The 23,041-nt window shown below is 51.2% G+C and overlaps 1 protein-coding gene across 5 annotated transcripts in view; it reads right to left on the reverse strand.

The window, feature by feature from the left end:
* Positions 1-23,041, reverse strand: part of Abr (ABR activator of RhoGEF and GTPase) — a 203,887-nt gene that overhangs the window by 28,225 nt on the left and 152,621 nt on the right. For all 5 annotated transcript variants that reach the window (XM_006977416.4, XM_042282419.2, XM_006977417.4 and 2 more), the window contains 9 exons: positions 22,475-22,615; positions 20,733-20,854; positions 18,385-18,550; positions 15,790-15,912; positions 15,360-15,435; positions 14,825-14,929; positions 13,825-13,899; positions 11,950-12,047; positions 11,465-11,596 (listed from right to left, as the gene is read on the reverse strand). In XM_006977416.4, the coding sequence (XP_006977478.2) occupies positions 11,465-11,596; positions 11,950-12,047; positions 13,825-13,899; positions 14,825-14,929; positions 15,360-15,435; positions 15,790-15,912; positions 18,385-18,550; positions 20,733-20,854; positions 22,475-22,615 (1,038 nt within the window). The remainder of the gene's footprint in view (positions 1-11,464; positions 11,597-11,949; positions 12,048-13,824; positions 13,900-14,824; positions 14,930-15,359; positions 15,436-15,789; positions 15,913-18,384; positions 18,551-20,732; positions 20,855-22,474; positions 22,616-23,041) is intronic.

Here is a 23,041-nt window from a genome sequence, read left to right on the forward strand (position 1 = left end):
TATCAAATGCTGCTAAACTGGACCAGCAGGATGCGAAAGAAAAGTGACTGCCAAGACAAGGTAGGACAGTCCTTCCAGATTCCCTGCTTCTTAGAAATGTCTGTCAGATACACTAGGCCTGTAGGCCAAAGATAGATGCTCCAACACTACAGGAGAACTTTGGGTGATTGTCCAGGCAGTCAGATGTCCCTGTCATTAGGTAACATTATACCCTTCTGGGGTCTTTGATGGAGTTAAAGACTAAATGATTAGACTTAAAGTTTTCCTTAGTTATGATAAAAGGTAAATTAGGTATAAAACCTTAGACTCACAAAGATAGATAATAGAATATTTTCTCTGATTTTGCCAAATACAAATGGATTGGATATTGTAACTGTAATTCTTACTTGGTAACAGCTTTTGTTATATATAGTTTACTCTGTTAAAAGTTTAAAACCTTTTTTAATTAGACAGAGGGGGGAAATGTCATGGAATAATCTTTTTGTACACTTTGAAGATGTGTCTTTTCCAAGGTGCCTTCTGATGGATTAATAAAGAGCTAATGGCCAAAAGCTAGGCAGGAAGAGGTTAGGTGGGACTTGGGGACAGGGAAAAGGGGGGGGGGGTGCAGCGGTAAGGCAGGGTCACTACTCAAGATGCAGAGGAAGCAGGAGATGAACACGCTGTACTGAAAAAGGGTATGTGGTAGAGTGTAAATAAAAAATGAGTTAATTTAAGATGTAAAAGCTAGTTAGTAAGAAGCCTAAGCTATCAGCTGAGTATTTATAATTAGTAAGTCTCTGTGTGGTTATTTGGGAGCCGGCTAGCAGGACAAAGCTGACTGGCAGGCCAGAAAAACTCCACCTACACCCCTCCACTGCCTCTGTATCAGCTCCTGCTTCCAAGTTTCTGTCCTGCTTGAGTTCCTGTACTGACTTTCTTCAATGATGAATATTGCGACTAGGTGGCGGCAGCACATGCCTTTAACCCCAGCAGTTGGGAGGCAGAAGCAGGTAGATCTCTGTGAGAGTTCTAGGCCAGCTTGGTCTACAAAGCAAGGCCCAGGACAGCCAGGGCTGTTGAGAGAAACTCAGCCTCAAAAAAAACCATGAAAAAAAAATTGCAAATGGTGATTTGGAAGTGTAAGCCAAATAAACAGTTTCCTCCCCAAACTGTTTTTGGTCATGGTATTTCATCACAGAAATAGTAACCCTAAGACACCACCACCCTAGTTAAAACACATATACTGATAGTCAGCAGTCTTTCCAAGCTGAGAAATCAAGACCTGTTTCTAAGGCTATCAAAGTCCTTAGTATCTGCTGTGTTCAGACCTCACTAGGCCCAGCAATGGGAACCCCTAGCTCTAAGTCAGCAAGCAGCCAATTAGCAGAGCTAAGCCAAGAAGCTACTTTTCACTCACTTATTCATCCATCACTGAATAGATACCCACTACATGCTGGGCAGAGGCCTTCTTACAGCTCAAAGCAGAACTCAGCCTAATGGCACCCTGGCCACTCCCCACTGAGTACCCCATGCCCTGACTCAATAGAAGCAATCAGGGCTCTTTAGGAAGTCTGCTCCCCTCCCAGGCTCCAGGGCTTCTCAAGAGCCTTTCCCCTGCCTGATAAACATCCATGTATGGGGTTACAGCAATTTAAGCTCTGGAACCCCGAGTCTTCGTTCCTAAGCAGGTGTCGGTAGCTATAGATTCCAGGATTGGCCCAAGTTTAAAATATACTCTAGCTAGGATCCAAAATCTACCAAGCCCACCCAAAGTGACCTGCCCTCCTGCTGTCCCCTCAGAAGCCCGTCCTGGTTTACAGATGGTCCAAAGTCCTGACTCCTATACAGCCTCTCTTCACACTGCCTGACCACCCCAGGTTGCTGTTCTCAGGGTTTACAGTGGCTATAGGTGGGTAAGAGAGGTTGAAATAGCCTACGAGTTTATCTGCTTTGGAAAGACTGGATGGACAGCATGTCCCTGGCAAACCCTGGTGTTTCTCATGGCACATTTGACCATGGAAAGGGTGGAAAATCCACTTGAGCCTTCGGGAACACTTTGGTTATTTAGAACTAAACCCACCCAGGGACAGGGTGGGAAAAACACCCACTCCATCCCTACAGGCCCATCTACTCTACCTTGACTCCAGGACAGGACACAGGCAGCAGCCAGGAACATGCACAGGCGAGATCCCCTGGGTCACTTGCCTGCTCCTTGTCCCTGGAAGGTGTTACCCGATCTCCTGGCATGGCCAGTAAGCAGGGAACCCCGGAGGTGTGCTTTGGACACATGAAGCCTCTCAGGCCACAGTAGAGCAGAGAGCCTCCCGAAACTGGAGTTACAGACAGTTGTGAGTTACCAATTGGGTGTTAGGAACTGAACCCAGGACCTCTGCAAGTGTAGTAAAAGCTCTTAACTGCTGAGCCATCTCTTTCCAGCCCCTCAGATGCAATTTCATGCCCCAATCTTCCTACCTCACAATCAGATTTAAAAAAAAAAAAAAAAAAGAGTGGTGAGTCTGGCCGAGATGGATGGGGAACCTGCCCACGCTGTTCCTTATCCCTCACCCATCTCATGGCTATGCATGTTCCTGCTGCAAGCTCCCAGGCTCTTCAGGCTGCACCAGGCCTTAGACTCTCCTCTCCAGTGTCTATGGTTCTGAGCTGAAGTTCTCTTAAGCACAGTCCACAGTTCTCAAGAGAAATGCAGCTTCCTTCGACAGCAGCCCCCTCCCCACCGGGGGTGGGGAAGTAGGGAATTACAGAGATTAAGAACCTTTCTACCCCTTCTGTTTGGTGACAGGGCCTCACTCTGTAGCTCGGGCTAGCCTGAAATTCACGATGTAAACCAGGCTGACCTTGAACTCACAGATGCTTGTGTGTGCCTCCCGAGCGTTGGGATTAAAGGCCAAGGCAACCATGCCCTGCCCAGATTAGGGGCTTTTAAAATTCTCAAGTACAATATTTGATCCAGAACTCAATTCTTTGCTCTACTTTGGAAAAACTGTAGGTGCCTCCTACCTCTCAAGGGCTTCCAGTGAGCTGACACTTATCCATTCATTCAGGTCGGTGTTCTTTAGGCCGTCTTGGATTCTCAAGTCACTCTGGGGTCCGCCTGGAAGCTACGGCAGCCCAGCCATTACCTTTAAGGGTATGAACGGGCTGCATGTGGAGCACACTCGCAAAACCAAATCCCTAATCGCACAGGGTGAAGACTCACCCAGAAGCAAGCACAGTACCTAGACCCTCAGTGCCATGAACATCACACCTCTTGGGGAAGGCAGCAGAACCCACTCTATGGGTGTCCTCTACTGACCCCTCTATGGGTGTCCTCTACTGACCCCCTATGGGTGTCCTCTACTGACCCCCTATGGGTGTCCTCTACTGACCCCTCTATGGGTGTCCTCTACTGACCCCTCTATGGGTGTCCTCTACTGACCCCCTATGGGTGTCCTCTACTGGCACTCATAGGCAGTTTCAGCCGTAACTCAGGGGGTTCCTTGAAATTTTTCTGCTGAGTCCTTTTCTTAAAGCTTTTGGAACAAATTAAAGTAGGCATTAGATCAGTTATTTTGATTTCTAGGAGGGCAAAGCCGCAGCCCCCACCTGAAGGGAAGGCTCCTGATGTTCATCTAGGTTTGTAAAGGCATGCTCTGGGAGGTATCCGTGGCCACCTGCTGGCATCGAACCTGTCTTCTGCCTCTGAGCCTGGGAGCTCCCAAGCCAGAGCTGAGAGGACAGTACCCTTCCCGTGGTTTGCAAAGGCGTTCCAGGAGTCTGAAGGAAGCTTGTAGCAAGATCCTTTCTGGACTGGCTTCCCGGTGTGCTGCCTACCCTCAGAGATGGGGCTAGCGGAGAGGCAGCCTTCACGCCAAAATGGAATTCCAGCTAGAGCGGAGCGGGGAGGAAGGTCCTCCAATCTACTTCCTGTCAAACGCATCCGGTCTCTCCCGTCTTCAGGACGCGCTGGCAGCGTCCAGGTGCCCCAAATCAGGAACACCTGGGCAATGGAGGCCGCTCGGCTGAGGCTCGCACTCTCACAGGTCTGCCCGTGCCCCCAAGACAAATGTACCTCTACCCACGCTCCATGCGTGCCACCCAGACCAGCCTTGAAGGCTGACAGCGGGCCCAGTGGGGAAAAGGAGTCTCCAACAGCTGGAGCAGATGAGTTCCTGGTAGGACAGCCAACCCGATCCTCGGAAGGGGTGATGTAGGAGACCAAGAGCAAAACCAAGCCTGTCCCCACGGGCTTCCAGGACTATCAAGGGGTAGTGACCATGGTAAAGGAAGGCACCCCACCTGGGGCAGCACCGAGAGCCGCTGGCAGCAGGACCACAAAACCTGAACTGGGGGCAGACAGAGGGGAGCGGGGAGGAAGAGAGCTTGGAAGCTGCCTGGACACTCCTACCTGGCCCAGGCTGCAGGCAGGGAGGGAGTCCATCTTTCAGAGAGGCTATCCCTACGTTCTAGGGCAGGAGCTAGAGGGGGCTGGGACGGGGTGTGCACCAGGACGGGAGTGGAGGGACAAAAGGTGGAGGGCCAGGGCTTCCCCACCCCAGGCCCCTGACTTCCATTCCTAATTCAAACATGCTCTCTCCCAGGGAACAGGGACCTGGCTGTGGTCACTGTGTTTATAAACAAACACAGTGTTGGACAAACAGGACAAAGTGTCGAGGAGTTCCATTAACAGCCTTGTCATCTACTCAGGGAAAGACTACAGGTCATCTGGGCAGTGTCCCAGAACCAGGCTACCAGGGCAAGAGCTGGCTCACAGGGCCATTAGAGAGAGCCAAATGGGGACAAGAGACCCCCTCAGGGGCTGGAGGGTAGGAGCTAGTGGGTGACCCTTTGACTCCTGCTCCTTCTAAGCTCTCTCCCTCAGCAGAGTAATTGAGACCAGAAGCAGCTCTCCCACAGCTGACAAAGGCCCCTTGTTCCAGGGCTCCTCACACCGTGCTCTGAGCCAGCAGCCAGCAGCCCTAGGAGAAGAGCCCAGCTGCTCCTCACAGGACAGGGTCACCTCAGACCCTCCATCACGGCTGGTCCAACTCCACCACCTAGAGAACAGACCCTGACGTGGCCACCCCCGTGCAAACCCAGAGGACTCTGGCAGGTAGCAGCAGCCTTAGGAGGGGACTTCTTGGACAAGGTATCTCCAGAATCCCCGGAGTGAGGAGCAGCTGAGCCCGCCAGCTTAGGGCAAAGGCCCTCGTCATCACCCAAGTATTAAATGTTCCAGGCCCTGTCCCAAGGGCATCAGGGAATCTCACATTCAGTTCTCATCATAACCCAGTTTACAGGCAAAGAAACCAAGGCCAGGACGGGTGGAAAATCTCACCCCATTCTCTCAAATAACGAACAGAAGGAGCAAGACACGGAGCCCTGGCTCTGTCTGGCCTCGAAGCCTCTTCCAGGCTGGCTGAAGGAGCAAACCCTCTCATGGTTTCCTTACTAGGCTGGGAAGTCCTGTTCTCTCAGGATCCTCTACTCCGTGTTTGTCCCTAACAGGGGGCCCAGCAGACAGATTCAAGGATAAAACAGGGAAAGGCCTGGACGTGACGCAGCCCTCTGACCTGCTCCTCCAGTCACTCCTGCATTCCCCTGCATCTTAGGAGATGGCAGTGAAGAGTGGAATTAGTTCCCACTAACTGAGGAGGAAAATGAGGCTCCAAGAGGCCAAGGAACCAGGAGTTAGTTCTCTGACCCACAGCCCAGGGCTCCTCCTCATCTCAGGCCATCAGGCACCACACTCAGTAACTGCCGAGAGGAAGATGGACAGGAGAGCTGAGGAAGAAAGGAGAGGAGACAGAGCCCTCCTGAGGGGCGGGAGGTCAGAGGTGGCTTAACCACACCAAGCTCTGTCCTGGGGTCACAGAACTCTGCTATCTTTTCACAGGTGGAAGTAACAAGCACCCACAGCGCTAGGAAAGGAGACATGAAATGGCCACCTCCAAAGACTAGGCTTTTTTAATCCACTTAAAACTATGAGCGTCTAAGATGGAACAAATACAAATATCCACAGATGGATAAACGGTATATCCACTTATAAAATGTGGTATATCCCCAATAGTGAAGTATTACTCAGCCCTCAAAAGGAAGGAAGGGGGAAGACGCACGTGTGAACCCTGATGCTATGGGATGGTCTGTATGTCAAATTGCTCTGATTGGTCAATAAATAAAACACTGATTGGCCAGTGGCCAAGCAGGAAGTATAGGCGGGACTAACAGAGAGGAGAACAGAGAATACAGGAAGGCGGTAGGAGTCACTGCCAGCCGCCGCCATGACAAGCAGCATGTGAAGACGCAGGTAAACCACAAGCCACGTGGCAAGGTACAGATTTATGGAAATGGATTAATTTAAGCTATAAGAACAGTTAGCAAGAAGCCTGCCACGGCCTTACAGTTTGTAAGCAATATAAGTCTCTGTGTTTACTTGGTTGGGTCTGAGCGGCTGTGGAACTGGCGGGTGACAGAGATTTGTCCTGACTGTGGGCCAGGCAGGAAAACTCTAGCTACACCCTGAAGGCATTATGCTAAGTTGTCAAAGGAGGCGAGGAGAGTGGTGGTTGCTGGAGGGTGGGGGAGGGGAGAAGGGCAGTTAGCATTTGATGGGTCCGTGGAGCTGTCAGAGAGGAAGGTGAAAACTTCCAAAGCCACATGGTGGTGATGGTTACAAGAAAATGTATGAACAGATTCCCACAAGAGTCCTCTGACCTATACAGGTGTGCTGTGGCCTGTGCCGGCCTTCCTACCTCTCCTTCCCCACAAAACAAACAAACAAACAAACAAACAAACAAACAAAAGGGTGGAGCAGGGCACAGTGGCACATTCCTATAATCCTACACGGGGGAGACAGAGGCAAGAGAATCAGGAACTCAAAGTCAGCCTTGGCTACACAAGAATACGAGGCCAGCCTGGGCTATACGAACCCTTGTATGGGGGAATAGAAAATTAAGAATGTTTAGATACTGTCAGATCTGCCAGTTTGGGCACCAGAGGTAGTTCACTGGACTTCCCGACTTCCTCCCTTTATTTATAAGAGCTCTAATCCCTTTTAAGTGGCTTGGTCATAAATGTCAAAGAAATCCCCCCCAGCTTGCCTTTCCCCTTCAGACCCAGCCAGCCAGGACAGGTTGGACCCTGGGAATATGCTAATTGGCCAGCGGGTAGGTCTCAGTTGGGGAGATCACATCTGGAGTCTGGAGTGGTGTAGCTGGAAATAGACTAGGATAAACATAGAGGCGTCCCCTGGGAGCAGGGAACCAAAGCAGACTAATGGGGGATGCTTCAGGCTGAGCTGTTACCCTGGCCTGGCTGGGCTGTGGGTAGACCAGCGGAGAAGAGATACAGTGGGGGGGCTGGACAGCAAATTCCCAAGTAATAACCCAGTGGGTCTGGAAAGAAAGGGATGATCCTAAGCCTGGAAGAGAGATGGACCAAGCCGCTAAGGCGTTTCAATAAATCTGCAGCGGCAAGGGCGGAGGCCTGGTCGCCATTCTACCTATGAGCATTGCTATGTGCTCGTCTGCCCTGCAGCCAACCAGGCTGGGCCAGCTCTGGATGGGGGTCCCCAAACCTGTGAGAACACACAGGCTGTGTGAAGGGAGGCAGGCCACTCATCCTTTTCGGTCTTCGATTCCTTCTCCTCAAGACAGGATCAAATTCCTTTGGCCTCAAACCCTACAGACATCTTCTTTTAGTCACTCCTTGGTTCCCTCCCGCGTGCCTGGCTCACAGCCCCTCCTGTTCAGGGCAAGCTGGATGCCTTCATTTCCTGGGCTACTCCCTGCACATTCCGGCCCCCATGCGCCTGCCCTAAGGGTTCCTCCCCCAAATGCCTGCCTCGCTTCTGCTGACCCAGAACCTACCAGCTAAGGCAACAAAGCCTTAAGAGGGCAGTTACCATGCCTCTATATAAACTGATTGAAAGTATTTTCAATAATGTGCTTTTAAAAGGTAGATCTAAAGACTATGCCATGAAAATAGAAAAAAAAAACATACAAAAACACACACTATGATTAAGCCTACTTAAAGGTGTACATACCCAAGAAAGGGGGGAAAAAAGCACAGAATTACATAGTAAAGGGGCGGCTCCAGGGCTGTGGGACAGGCTTCTGTAGTGCTGGGCTCTTCCTCAGTCCTCTGCTGGCATCTTGTACTGCTCCCTGGTGGCCTGGGATGTAATGGCATCCTAGCCCTTCAATCTGACAGGGTACGCTACACTTCTGGGTGCTCGCTACAGGGGCACTGGAATCTCTCACCTCCACATTTATAACCCTGACTGGCTCTTTTCCATGCAATCTACTTCTTTCTAGGTGTCCTAGGCAGAGATGCCCTGTGCCCAGAGGTGACGGCGCTCCAATCAAAGCCAGTCTGAGGCTCTTTTGGTTTTTCGAGACAGGGTTTCTCTGTGTAGCTTTGAAGCCTGTCCTGGAACTCACTTTGTAGCCCAGGCTGGCCTCGAACTCACAGAGATCCGCCTGCCTCTGCCTCCCGAGTGCTGGGATTAAAGGCGTGCACCACCACCACCGCCCGGCCCGGAGGCTCTTCTTATGCCAGACAGCAGAACATCCCTCCAGCTCCTTGACCAGACCACTAGCCATGCCAAGACCTTTCACCTGGGCTGCAAGATTCTTGATCAAAGGACCAAGATGCAGAGACACAGCACCAAGGAGATAGTGTGGCCTTTTCTTTTTTTTTTTTTTTTTTTTTTTTGGTTTTTCGAGACAGGGTTTCTCTGCGTAGCTTTGCGCCTTTCCTGGAGCTCACTTGGTAGCCCAGGCTGGCCTCAAACTCACAGAGATCCGCCTGGCTCTGCCTCCCGAGTGCTGGGATTAAAGGCGTGCGCCACCACCGCCCGGCTGGTGTGGCCTTTTCTACATCCAGTCAGCAGAGGCACCTTGGCCTCGGTATCCTCATCTGTGGCGTAGGACAGGGAGGTCGCCTCCCTTGCAGAGCCGTAGCAGGCTCACCTCAGGCAGCACTTGGATAGGAGCTTCCAAGAGCAGAGTCCTGGACGCACATGGTAGTGACTAGAGCTCCCAACTGACTGCACTGAAGGCTGCATCCAGCCAGGCCTCCAGCTCCAGCTGCTCTGCTACCACCATGGCCAGAGAGAGCAACTCACCGTAAGAGCAAGTGCTTAGCACTCAGACGAGGAGTCCCCTGGCTGGGCTGCGTGGAGATGAGCTGGGGAGGAAGGGGGCTTTCTCTCCACCTTCCCATTGGGCATTCCTTAACTCCTAGCTCCACCATCAAGTCACCTTTGGCTCTGGACCTAGGGCCCACTGAAAGGAAGCAACCTGGGCTCCAGAGCTAAGCCCGTTACCTGCCTTAGACACGTGGCAGCTATGGGAACAGGTTGTTCCACAGCTCTGTGGGACCTGGCCATTGGGACCGCCCAGTGCAGACTCTCCCAACAGCCTGGCTATCCTGAGTGGTTCCGAGGTAGTTACAGAGCAAGACCTTATGAGCCCACAACACGCCCTCCCCAGCGCACAGGAGACTGGTGAGGTAGCACCATGGCTCAGAGCCCAGGGCCGTGCTCAGGAGGCTGAGTGCTAGGGCCCTTCAAAGGCCTCTGGAGGCCTTGGGCTTCGAGCTGCCCACTCACTGGCCTGGTCAGCTGGCAGCAGGAACGTCTGTGTTTCTTTTAATATCAACTCCCAGGCATTTCACATTCCTCGAAGCTTAAACACAGAAACATTTCCCTTAGCAGAACGTGCTCTCTGCTTTGCCAAATACAACCTGGAAGCCTCCCTCCCCCACTCCCTCCCATCTGCTCCTGTCTCCAAGAGTCAATGATCTACGGCGTCTCCTTGGGCTTTAAGCAGCACACTGAGGGCAGAAGCAGTGGGGCTGCCATCCAGGTGGGAGACTCCTGGCCCTGGTATCTGAATGGTAGAGAGGCTGTGGGCCACGATGCTCTCTGAGCTGGCTGCCCCTGTCACCCTTGCATTTCACAGCCACCAGCGATCCAGGCAATGCGGCAGCTTCCCACATCTCTTGGCTGGGTGTCCCCTACCTAAAGGCTGGCCAGGCAAGCCTGGAATCCATTCCCTGCCTATTCTTTGGGCCGTGCTCAAGGAAACAGAGGTGGGATTCCTGCTACTTAAGAGGCCATGTGACAGGGATTGGATTTAAAGAGCTTTCTGTCATCATCCTCATTCCTGAAACAATGAAGGGCTGGCACAAGGTTGCCTAGCAGCACTGTCTCCCTGGAGACAGCACCAAGGAACGGGGTACAGGCCCCTCAGCACCGGGAAATCCGTGCTTAGGAACACGAGGCAGACGGCTGGGCCTCTACTGGAGGGCAGCACTCCTCAGACACAGAATGCAGGACAGGTGGGGGATGGGGACACCCACACAGTTCCCAATGGCACCCAGTCAACATCCAGATATAAAACCTCAGCCTCAACACGCGCCGGAGAACAATCATTTCCTAACAAAAGGCCTAGAGAGATGGCTCAGTGGTTAAGACCACTTAGAGGACCCAGGTTCAGCTCCCAGCACCCACATGGCAGCTCACAACCATCCTTAACTCCAGGGGATCCATCACCCTCCTCTGGTTCTGTGGGCACCAGGCATATACATGGTGAACACACATACATGCAGATAAAATATGCATAAACATAAAATAATAATAAAAACAAACATTTAAAAAAAAGGTGACGCTCCCTGCTCAAGACTAACCCAGTGAGCCTATTGGGATCAAGGGTTAAGAAACCTGGAGCACCAGTGCCTATGGCCCAGCCTTGCCATTATCTCCCTTGATTTCACCGTCACAGATCCTACGGCCACTGTGTCTTCAGCATGAGGCCACGTAAAATGCCAGGCAGCAGCGTGAATGGCTCCATGCTAAGGTTATCCCTAAGCAGATAGCAACCGTCTTCAGAACTGGCACAATGTTCCAGCAATCAGAGTACGCTCAAGACCTTTTTCCCCATTTCCATCTTAAGGGCCCCAAGAAATATGTGCCCTCACCCTGAGGATCTGACTCTACTGAGATTCCAAGGCCCCACCCTGGGACACTGACTCCCAACACAGGCGAAGACAGTGTGGCTATTTGGAGCCCAGCTGCCCAGCCCATCCTAAGTCCTTCTGGGAGAACATCGAACAGCGGGGGACATGCGACTCCCTCCTGCCTCACGCTCATAGCACATACTGCTCATTACAGACAGCAACCTCTTTTCCTGCTTCTGACATCCTTGGAATGCTTCCCAACACAGTGTCACACAAAAAGCCACCAACAGACTGAAAGTAACTGTGGAAACAAAGGCAGCTACTCCCTTAGAGGCAGCTACCTTGCAGGAACAGGGTGGTCTACCTGATGGCCAGGTATGGTGGTTGGGAATCCGGTATCTATGGGGCAGCTGGAACATAGCAAGGAACCAGCTTTGGGGAACTTGTCTCAGCTGTGAGCCAAAGTCACAGAAGATCAAAGGACGTGCGAAGACCCCTTAACTGTCTCAGCCTGGCTCCTTACCTGGATCTGCCCCTTGCCCATGATCTTGTCCACAATCTCATTGTTGTCCTTGTTGACCTTGGTCTTGTCATAGCACTTCTCATAGCACAGGATCCTCAGGGACTGCGAACCCTCCAGCTCAATCTCAAACTCCTGGTGACAGATGGAAGGAACAAAGGCTCTGAGTCCCTGAAGGCTGTGCGGCTTCCCGGCTTCCCAGCAAGAGTGGGCCTTGGCTGTGCAAGGCAGAGGTGAGCAGGACCCGGGAGGACCACATCACAGGACACAGAGGGGCGGGCACTGGTACTTTCTGGAGACCTCCAGGTGACTGGTGGAGCAGGGTATGGGAACCTTAGCCGACAGCCCAGGATTCATTGACCTAAATACTGGTCTGCAGGCAGATGACTAACGGGAAGTACCGGGTAAGGGAGACACAGCTGGTCCAGCCACCCGCAGGAGAGAGGCATGCTCAATGACAAACTGGGACACAAGCCTCCTCTACTCACCTCATCCCACTTGGGCTCTGTCGTGTCCCGAAACACCCTGGTTTTAGCTTTGCTGACAAAATAGCCAAAGGAATCCACCTCCAGAGTACAGTACAGATCTGCAGGGGAAACAGATAGACCGAGTGAGGCCCGAACAGCCCAGGAACAGGGCCAGGGCCCAAGGAGTGGTAGTCCAGGGCCCAGGAAGGAAAGGGTACAGGCTCTGAAGGGCAGGGCCTGAGCCTTGGGATCAAGGGTGCAGAATCTGTATGGACTATGCCACCTGGGCAAATTCTTGGTGCCTCGGCTTCCCACATACAAAGCAGAAATTGTATTAGTGACCGTAGGGAGATGTCAGGAGACCAGGGCAGGAAATGAGCCTGAAAAGGCTTTGAACATGCCAAGGCACTGGCCACACTCTTGTTTTTCTCTGGGTATGTTGTAGGTGTTCTGTAAATTCAGTGTCACTCAGTCTTTTTGAGTTCCTAAACCTTCCAGGACAAAGGAGACCTGCTTCCTGTCTTTGAAGTGCTCACAGCAGGAGAGGCACATTATAAAAGATACCACAGCAGGGCAGATGCCAAGACTATACTTCACATGATGGGGACACAAAGCCTGTTCACCCCAGAAGCATGGGGAGGCTTCCCAGCAACACTGACCGACTGAATGGCTATTTATGGGCCCATAGCATGAACTTGTTATGAAGAAGCAGGAGGCAGGAGCCCTGAATTTCTGAGCCTGTGTACTATATCAATAAGTCATTTCATATCCCTGTGACTCAGTTCCCTCATCTGACACACAGGAACTGTAAACTGACTGGACAAGAAGTAGAATAAGAGGTTTAATTGAAGACAGGTGTGATGGTTGCACGCCTTTAATCCCAGCACTCAGGAGGCAGAGGCAGGTGGATCTCTGTGAGTTCGAGGCCAGCCTGGTCTACAGAGTGAGTTCTAGGCCAGCCAGAATGACATGGTGAGATCTTGTCTTGAAAAAAAAAAAAAAAAAAAAAAAAAAAAAAAGTTTAATTGGGATAGAGTATTGCTCAGCAGTAAAACATTTACCTATTATATGCAAGAAATGAGGATCTATCTCCAGTATCCCAAACACTGCATACACACACAGTAATATTTAAGCCCAGTTTTAGGTCAATAAAAACAGATGTAATTGCCTTAATTTTTATTTTTATTTTTTGAGGCATAGTAGTACACTTCTTTAATTCCAGTACTCAGGAGGCAGAGGTAAGTAGATCTCTGAGTTTGAAGCCAGCCTGGTCTACATAGCAAGTTCTAGGTCAACCAGGGCTACAGAGAGACATTCTCAAACAAAATTTGGAAAAAATCTGTTTAGATTTATTTTATGTATATGAGTGTTTTGCCTGCACATATGTCTATGTACTACATATGTACCTGGTGCTTGTGGAGGCCAGAGGAAGGTGTCGGATACCCTGGAACTGGAGTTACAGATGGCTGTGACCCACGATGTGGGTGCTGGGAACTGAACCCAGGTCCCTCTCCAGGAGCAACAAGTGCTCTTAACCATTGAGCCATCTCTCCAGCCTGTGACTGCCTTTTATGGAGAAGTAAGCTGAGGCTCAGAAAGGTTAGAAAACATGCCCAGGGTCACAGATTTTACAATCACAAGACCTGGGTATAAGCCTAGGTATCTGCAGTTCAAGAGGAAAAACCTGAAGGAGAGCAGATCTTGGAGACAAAGGGGAAAAGTAACTTCACTGACAAGAGGAATTGGCTTTTAGACTTTGAGGGAAAGTCCCACAACTCCAGGCACGTTGGCAACGCCCCAGCTCGGGGAGATCAGAGCTGAGCAGATGAGGGGGCCTTGCTATGAAAGATGGACAGTGGCCACTCAACTTCTTCCTAGGGTCGAGGAGGCACTTACTGGCTGATTGTTTAAACCCCTTGGCGGAGTGGACGATGACGTGAAGGAAACCATACAGTCCTGGAGATTCGTCGTCTGCAAGAGAGCAAAAACCGGAGGATAGAGGTGCCAGGGACTTACCAGCTCTTCCACCCAGGGCTGGTAGGAAGGCAGACAGGGGGCCTTGGTCCACAGCACCACCTGGTGGCCGGCTGGGAAACAAGTCCAAAGAACATTGTTTTCCCACAGTGTGAGCTACCCTAGGAAGGGAGGGGTCCCTCTCCCCTCTGTTCAGATTGGGAACTAGAACAAATGTCTTAGGCCAGGCATTTAGTACCTTCCCTCCCTCGGAACACAGCTTATCCCAAGGCTGCCCTCCTCTGCCTAAAATGGAAATGAAATGATTTGAGTCACTCTGTTCTAATGGAAAAGAAAAGGCTCCAAGGAAGGCTTGGCCCTTGTTTGGGACACAAAGGTCCCCAGGTGAGCCTGAAATCTGAAGGCAGAGACTGGAGGTTCACAAAGCAGACACCCTCCCAGCACCCAAGAGCACACTCTGGGCCAGTGCCTAGCCTCATCACAGCTCTCCCTTCTTAGAACCACCCGCAAACTCCTTGCTTGGCATTCAAGGCCTTCCATATCTACCTCCTAAAATACCTGTCCTGATTTCTCATAGCCTTTTCCAGTCTACCTACTGTCTCGTCCTTCCCCCCAACCCCTGATCCATTCTGCAGCTTTCTGCTCTGGTTTGGAGACTTCTTCATGAACTCAACACCACCCCTGTGCTCCAGGGCACAGACTTTTCCCTCAAACTAGAAGGGGCCAGGGAACACCTGAGCCCTTCAGAGAGTACCTCCCATTTACAATCCCTGTGTACCGGCAGGAGAACAGTTCCAGTCACATTGGGCAGAGAGACCAGCCATTAGCAGCCACGCCTTTCCTTGGTCCTTGTATATGACCCCTAGCAATGTTCCAGTAGCCTGGACCTGCTGGCTGGGCAGCCTAGAGTTCCAAATCTTACCATCTTTATTGCTGGTGACAGGAATGTTGTGCACAGTCCTAAGCTTGAAACAGGATCCCGTGAGCACCTGGAGCTCCACAGAGCTCAGGACAAAGGCCTGGAGATCTGTGGGAGGAGCCAGGAGGAGACAGAGCTTCATTATAGGTTCACTAGGACCTGCAGCTCTTCCTTGAAGATGCTTCAGGGAACCAGCTTAGTTTCTAGTGTGGAGTTGGTTCTTTGGGCGGAGGGGAAGTTCTGCAGGTGTCCACACGATCATGGTTGTGGGTGCTGTCAGGGGCAGCAGTGAGTAAAGAGGCTCAGGTGTGTGGGTGGGAAGCAAGAGGACACCCAACCCAGAGCCCTAGGTGGCCTGCTATGAATTCACTGTGTGCCTTAGTCAGACCTCAACTGACTACGGTAACATCCCAAGAATGCCACCTCCCCAGCACCTTGAAAGGTCACTACGAGGGCTGAAGAGAGTCACTGGACATGCCAAGCTGGGAGAGACACAAAGGACGCCCTCAGAACAGCATGGGACTGGATGGGGCTTTACCTTTCTTCTGTAGTTTCTGGATTGCTTCTCTCCACTCCGACCTCTCATAGTCAGAGGACAGGAGAAACAGGTAACTCTGGAGGGAGAGAGAAGAGGTCAGTGCAGTGACCGCAGCTGGACAAGGTGTACCCCCAACTTCTAGGCTCCCCATCAAAGCCTCTTCTTACTCAGGCCCCTCTGAGACTGAAGGAAGAGGCAGCTAGGGTGGGGCTGTCCTTTTAGGAAGCCAGGTTAACCAGAGTGGCAGTGCCAACGGTGGCCAGCAGAGGGCAGTAGCTTCCTGCTACCAAAGAGAGCTGTCTAGGGCTGTGGCAGCTTCCTTGGGAAATGGGGGTCCCAGCCCCCAGTCCCTGATTCCCACGGGTCAATGCCAGAAGTGGGCAGCCCTGAACGAAGGGAACAGGTAGCCCTCCACCCGGCTCCTCCTGACCTTTCCGTTCCGATTGTGTATCCGGAACGGGATTGTGGGGGAATTGAGCAGCAGCAAGAACTCGTTCTCGAACATCTTCTTTTTGAGGCGCTCAATGGCTCGGCTCTGTCCCTTGTTGGCCTTCTGCAGGGGACAAGACACGGGTGTTTTCCCTCGTACAAAAACTTCACATCTCGCTCAGCTGCGCTAAGCACGACATTCTCCTGTGTGCTAATCGGTTTTTTACTTGCCGTATTTCATGAGGTTTTGATATCTAGGGCCTAGGTATGCACCTCCTAAGAGCCAGCTAATTCCTACCTAGCCCTTCTGTGAGTTTACCATTCACATGCAACTAACACAAGGCTGCAGCCCTGACCCTCTTTACAGAACATCCAATGTCAGGCCAGATAACTAGACCACCCCAAAGCCAGAGCCCCCCCAATAGTATGGGTACTAGCCAATCCTAGGCATCTCCTTTACTGTGCTTCACCGAGGAAACCCAAGGACCTGACTAGTCCTGGATAATTGTAGTACGGCCTCTTCTCACAGATTCTGTAAGTGAACTCTAAGAGTCTCCCCCGACACTCATCAGCCTCTATTTGAAAGCCCTCAGACACCCTGCAGCATTGAGTCCCAGCTGCTGATCTGACAGCAGGGCTGCTGAGCCTGGCCTGTGGTCTCATATGCCGCCCAAGCTTGCCCGCTCGCTAACAAGTCTGTCCCTGCACTGCCCAAGTAGATTTCTTCAATCTTCCAACTTTCTATTTCATTGAGGAAGCTTCCTATACTTCAAATCTCAGGGTCACTGAAATTCCCAAGCTCTTTGATTTGGATGAACCTCCTCTTTTTTCCTTCATGGATGTGTGTGTGCATGTGTGTGCTCACATACACGTACAGGCCCAAAGTCTTGATAGCCAGCTCGCTCTGGGTAATTCCAAGTGCTGGAATTACAGAAGGGCTCCCTCCTTCAGCTAGTACTCACCCGGGTTCTTTTCATCTGCACGGCAAATTTTAACCACTGAGCTATTTCCCCAGCTCTTAACATTAGAGTCTGGCAAAACTCGGCACTGGAGAGATGGCTCAGAGGTTGGGAGCACTGGCTGCTCTTCCAGAGGAACAGGGTTCAATTCCCAGCACCCACATAGCAGTTTACAACTGTTTGTAACTCCAGTTCCAGGGGATCTGACACCTTCACACCAATGCACATAAAATAGTTAAATAAATTACCAAAAAAAGTATAAAAAAAAAAAAAAGAGTCTGGCAAAACTCTAACAAACCTCGCAGGCAGCCCTTCCTGTAGGAAGAAGGTAATCAACTTTCTCTGCCAACTGAACGCACACAACTGTCCAGCCATGTCACTTGTAGAGACTCCAGACACAGGGCAGTAATGTGCACTGTAGACCTGCCTCCTAAGGGGAAGGAACCAGGGACACTCCAAATGCACAAATGCACGTTTGGCAGTTGAGACAGAACATACTGTAGCTGCTAAAGGGAATCTGACAGTCCAGAGTTCCAGGTGTGGTTCTGTGAGAAGCTTAGAAAGTACTAGAACAGGGCACATGGTCTTGTGACGCACCCCCTCCGCCACATACACACCCACACACACTTCAAGTTGTTAATAGTGTAAGGTGAGTGATAATCACGTTTCCTCTACCTACTAGTACTGTAAGCACTTATTACCCTGGCAACTAGAAAAATGAGTTTTAAAAATTACTATATTTATTTGTATATTTTTGATTTTTTGAGACAGGGTTTCTCTGTGTAGCCTTGGCTGTCCTGGAACTCACTCTGTAGACCAGGCTGACCTCAAACTCAAGAGACCTGCCTGCTTCTGCCTCCCAAGTGCTGGGATTAAAGGTGTGCGCCACCACCGCCCGGCTTTGATTCCTCCTCTTTAAAAGTTCTAACTTTCTAGCTATTTTGTACAATTTTTCTACAGCATGGTCTGTGAATACAACCCACAGGCTATGAGGTTTTTAAAAAGATTAGAGGTTCACTTTGTGGACTAATATAGATAATATTTGGGGATGTTCTATGTGTGACAAGAATCTCAGGGTTTCTTTTGTCTTTAAGGTTTATTTATTTTTATTTTACGTGCATTGGTATTTTGCCTGCATGTGTGTCTGTGAAGGTGTCAGATCCCCTGGAACTGGAGCTACAGACAGCAGTAAACTAGGTGCTTGGAATTGAACCCGGGTCCTCTGGAAGAGCAGCCAGTGCTCTTAACCGCTGAGCCATCTCTCCAGCCCAAGAATCTCAGTTTTCTTTCTTAGCATACGCTTATTGCCTACCAGATGAGGATGGCCAACTGTGGTACTCGGGTCCACTCTCCCTATTATCTGCCCTTTAGAGGTGTGCCAGCTTCTCATGAGGCTTCCTGTGCTGTTCAGGCTGCCTTTTCTCAAGAAAGCCTCTCATCCCTCCTCCTCTTCCCCTTTCTACACTGTTCAACAAACACCAAGGAAGCATTCCATAACGAAACCCACTAGCTCTAGGCACCGGTCCCTGGCTCCCTCAGTGCTGACACAGCAGGGCTCCCATTCTTGAACCCTGCCTCCCCCATCACAGCCAGCCCACCACCTCCCCAGAACACCCAGTTCAAAAACATGCACTTACCTCCTTCTGGATCTCACTCTTGAGGGCAGAGATCTTCATTTTCATGTCCTCTAGCTCATGGTCTGGGAAGGGGTGCACCTGGGGACTGGCCTCTGACTCCTCAGGGGACGGGAACACTAAGTCAGCCAGGGGGATGTACCACTTACAGTCATATTGCTGATGCTTTCTGTAAGCAAGCAGGGAGACGGGAGCTGAGCAGAGAGGCCTCTTCAATGCAAACTGCTCACCCAAGCAAAAAACTACCCACAAAGGGATCTGCCGAGACTCAGGGGAGGCAGGAGCGTTCCCTGCCCTTGAGGACATCAAGCACACACATGTTGAGAATCAGGTCTGGGTCTTCACCTTGATAGTCTTTTCACCCAGTAGGATTGGTGCTTCTAAATATCCAAATTATTGTGTATTGAGACGAATGAAGAAGCCTTGTTGGCTGGGCTCATGTTTTCTTATCATGTGCCTCGCACCCTGCCAGCTTCTCTGGTCTATCCATATTGAAGCTCACATTCATTGTCTTTTACAGTAGGGATGGGCTACAGATGCTATTCTGAATGCCAGTTCTGATCCATAGAGATCGAGGGTTATGAAACTACATCCAAGCTGGTGGCATATGACTTTAATCCCAGCACTCAGAGGCAGAGGCAGGTGGATCTCTATAAATTCGAGGCCAGCCTGGTCTACATAGACAGTTCCAGACCAGGCAAGGCTACATAGCAAGACCTCATCCCAATCAATCGCTGGATCAGGCAAGCTAGCTAGCTAGCGACATCCACACCTAGTGGGAGTGGGTGCCGTGGCTGATGATTACTATCTGCTGTGGGAGAAGGGCTGAAGGTGGAGGTCTCCATGTCTTGCCAGTCATGCTGCAGACCCTGTCCCCATGACCTCCCTTCCCAGCAGACACGCGTGGCTCATGAATGTAACACAGAGCATCAACACAGTGCACTGCTTACTACTGGCATCTCCGCGGTCTCGTTCCTGGGAGTCGTGCCCTCAGCGGAAGCCCACAGGACCTCCTCCCTGCTCTGACTTCCTCTGAGAATTAGACTTGCTTCCAACTCTTGTGTTTCCTTATGGTCCCTTATGTTTCAATAAGCACACAGATCTCCTTCTACAGTGTGAGGCAACATATTGAGCACATAGTAGGTTATAAATGTAGCTGGAAGAATATGTGGGTAAATACGGAGCAACCTTTTCCAGTCATGCACAAAGTGTGTCCACACTACTGAAAAGGAGTTGAAAAGGAGCTTCTGAGTTATTAGGGTTCAAATCCTATCTCCTCCATTTCTAGTTGTGTGACCTTAGGCAACCTATCCGCCTTCTCCATGACTTCTGACTGTGAGACAGACAACAATAACCACTCTGTGAAGATGACAGGAGGATTAGAACGATGTATCTGAAACAATGTCCTAGCACTTGGAGCGGCAGAAGCCCTCAACAAATGGCAGCAGATGTAATGAATATTCACAGAATTGTAGTTAGCTGGGAGTGGTGGCGCACACCTTTAACCTCAGCACTTGGAGGCAGAGGCAGGCGGATCTCTGTGAGTTCGAGGCCAGCCTGGGCTACGGAGCGAGTTCCGGGACAGCTAGGGCTATTACCCAGAGAAACCCTGTCTTGAAAAACCAAAACCAAACTTTGTCTAATGAGGAGAGAATTCTTGCGTAAATTATGGCATACGCACTTAATATCACGCAGAAAAGTAAAGCGGTGGCTATGACATTCGGCAGCAGTAAGAAAGATGCTTATGGCAAGGAAAAGGCAGAGCCCAAGCTAGATGAAGTGGCTCACACCGTTAATCTAAGTGCTGGGCAGGCACAAGTGGCAGATCTCGATGAGTTCAAGGTCTGCATAGTGAGTTCCAAGACAGCCAGAGCTACAAAGAGAGATGCTGTCTTGAAAATACACCGACCCCCCAAAAAAATAAATAAAAAAGCAGAGCCTACAATTGGGCATTCTCTGTTAGTACAACTGTGAGAAAAAGCAGAAAACTATTAAAAAAAAGTACGGTAAGAAACACAGTCACAGAAGACTTAACGCTTATCTTCAAGTAGGTTAGGTTTTCCTCTAATATATTACCTTTATCATTGAAACAACACGATTCTTCTTTAGAAGAGATTACACAGTAAAGCCGAACTGAACGTATGTGTGTGTGGTCCCACACTGTAACCCTGGACGCCTTAAACTTGCTGTGAACTCTCTGTTAGCCTCCCTACAGATGTGAGCCACCACTCCTGGGTAACACGCGGGCACCCCTGCTGTCCCCGACTGTGACCCCTGTGAGCCACCACTCCTGGGTAACGCGCGGGCACCCCCGCTGTCCCCGACTGTGACCCCACTCCCCACATTCTCACCCTGCAGAGGTCTTCTTCAGCTTGGCACACAGTAGGACATCTGTGAAGAGAAAGACGTGCCGCAGCTTCCGGGAGCTCTCAGACATTTCTACCAGGAAGCCATCCTTCACCAGCTGCCGAGTCTGAGGGAGACAGGACACCCCCACCTGCTCAGAGGGGCGAGAGCGGCGAGGCCCGGCCTGCACCGCACTGGTTGTGGAGTCTTGGCGGGTGAGAATCCAGACTCTGTCCTTCCCCAGCTGCGCTCCCCTCTAATCTCGGATTTCCTGTCTGTACAGCGCAGAGGATGGGATCTGCCGCGGGAAGCAGCATCCGCGGTGGGATAGCACAGTACGCGGACACATGGTGTGCCAGTAACGTAACTCAGTAACCGCACCCTCTCCCACAGCCCTCAGCAGCTGGCCCTGGATCAAAACTCTCTGGAGTGACTTGGGTTTCTCCATCCTTGGCCACCAACACCTCCAACCTCACAGCCCTCCACCACCACCCCCAATGGAGAGTTTGATCTAGTTTCGGCTCATCTTGCCCGGCCAACCTACTCAGGCTCCTCCACGCTACTTCTCAGTGGATTATTCAACTATGGATGAAAGACCCTGGGCTTCCCCAGGGGGGAGGGACTGCAGTGATCAGAGGCATTTCCCTGTCTACGAGACAGGCAGTGTCTCCTCCCTGCCACCCTCGGAGCTGGCGGCCTTCTCGGGAGCTGTCGCCATCCATCTCTTCCAGCCTCCTCTGTGTGCACTCTATACTGTGTGACCTACATACACTACTGTCTGTGGGTGAGCATGTTGAAAGGATATGATTAAGACAACCTGAAACCGATAGTGCTCTATGCCTTCTAGAGATTTTTTTTTTTGCAGATACCCCCACACTAAGACGAACTAGTGCCATTTTCTGAGGTGCTGCAAACCAGGGCTGGGAGCTGTGTACAGACAGCTCCATGGCCCATTAGTCATGCTCCAGACCCTGTCTCTCATTACTTCCCTTCCCAGCAGACATGGGAGGCTCATAAATGTAACAAAGGAGCATAAACCCAGTCAGCCTTCTCTCCTAAATGCTACTTAATTATCTCGATGAGACAGAAGGTACTGAATCTGGGCCGGACTGTTGACCCCTGAGGGTCACAGTCTCCTCAGTTCTTCACAAGGCTTTCTCCCTCTTCCATCAGGAAGCTTCCCACACCATCCCAGAGGAGCCAAAACGCCACATCTAGGTGTTTCCAAGGACATTTCAGCAGCCTGGGAGGCCTCAGCCACCTCCAGGACTAGCACTTTCTGCTGCTGGGCCCGTTGCCTAGCTCCGGCCTACCTATTGTGTAGACGAAGCGTCTCCCAGGGCCTCCCTGAGATCGTCACCCCAACTGGAGCAAGGAGACGTATCGAGAATGAAGTACCCAGAGGCCCAGCGTCTGGTGGGGGCAATGTGTGAAGTTTTACAGCCCAGTAAACATCTGATTCTGACATTTTTGTTTAAGGACCCTTGTCCCAGTCTCAGAGATCATCTAGGCTCAGTTTCCTTTCCTGTCTTACCGGGTTATTACTGGGACCAACGAGACAGCAGTCTTAAAGTTCTTAACTAGGACCTGACACGGTATGGGTATGGCCGAGGGTGCAGGCCTCCCTTTAGCTGTGGGTACACAGGACACTCAGTACGATGCCTAGCATCAAGGACAGCAGGGACAAGGGACCTGGCCAACTGTCTGCTCGGTCTAGGTGTGGAGCTGTGCAGGGCCCAGAACTCACCTCCCCCTTGGGGGTTGTGACTGCAGTCCGGCGGGGATCAATGTCCTCATTGATGCTAGACAGGAAATTCTGGGAGATTCGGAGGGCATCCTGGAGCAGTGGGTAGTCTGGGTGGTCCACAGGTGTGTGCTTCAACAGATCCTGGGGAAGGAGGGGGCGGGGTGGTGAGTTGAGAGGAGCGGCTGGAGTTCAGCGAGAAGACAGTGGGGATCGTGCAATCCCCCAAAGGATTCTGAGGGGGTACTCTAGGACCCACACTCTAGTCCAGCTCTGCCTGTGCAACTGGACCTGATGAACCAGGGTCAGGGCAGCAGTGGTGATATCTGTTGTAGTCATGATTTTTCCCTAGGGCAGCAGCTGGGTCAAGCCTCAGCTCACCGAGCAGCTGGGGAACACTCTTCTGCCCACTGCACAGCTGCTTCTGCACAGCTGTTCCCAGGACCCTGGAGACCACAAGGCAGGGATGAAGCAGCAGCAAGTGTCTGCCTCCTAGGGAGCATTTGGCCAAATATCAAGCTCACTAGCCAAGCTATATTTAGGACCTGGCCCCGTTGGCATGGTTACCAT

Source organism: Peromyscus maniculatus, chromosome 8, assembly GCF_049852395.1.
Source record: "Peromyscus maniculatus bairdii isolate BWxNUB_F1_BW_parent chromosome 8, HU_Pman_BW_mat_3.1, whole genome shotgun sequence".
Lineage (NCBI taxonomy): Eukaryota > Metazoa > Chordata > Mammalia > Rodentia > Cricetidae > Peromyscus > Peromyscus maniculatus.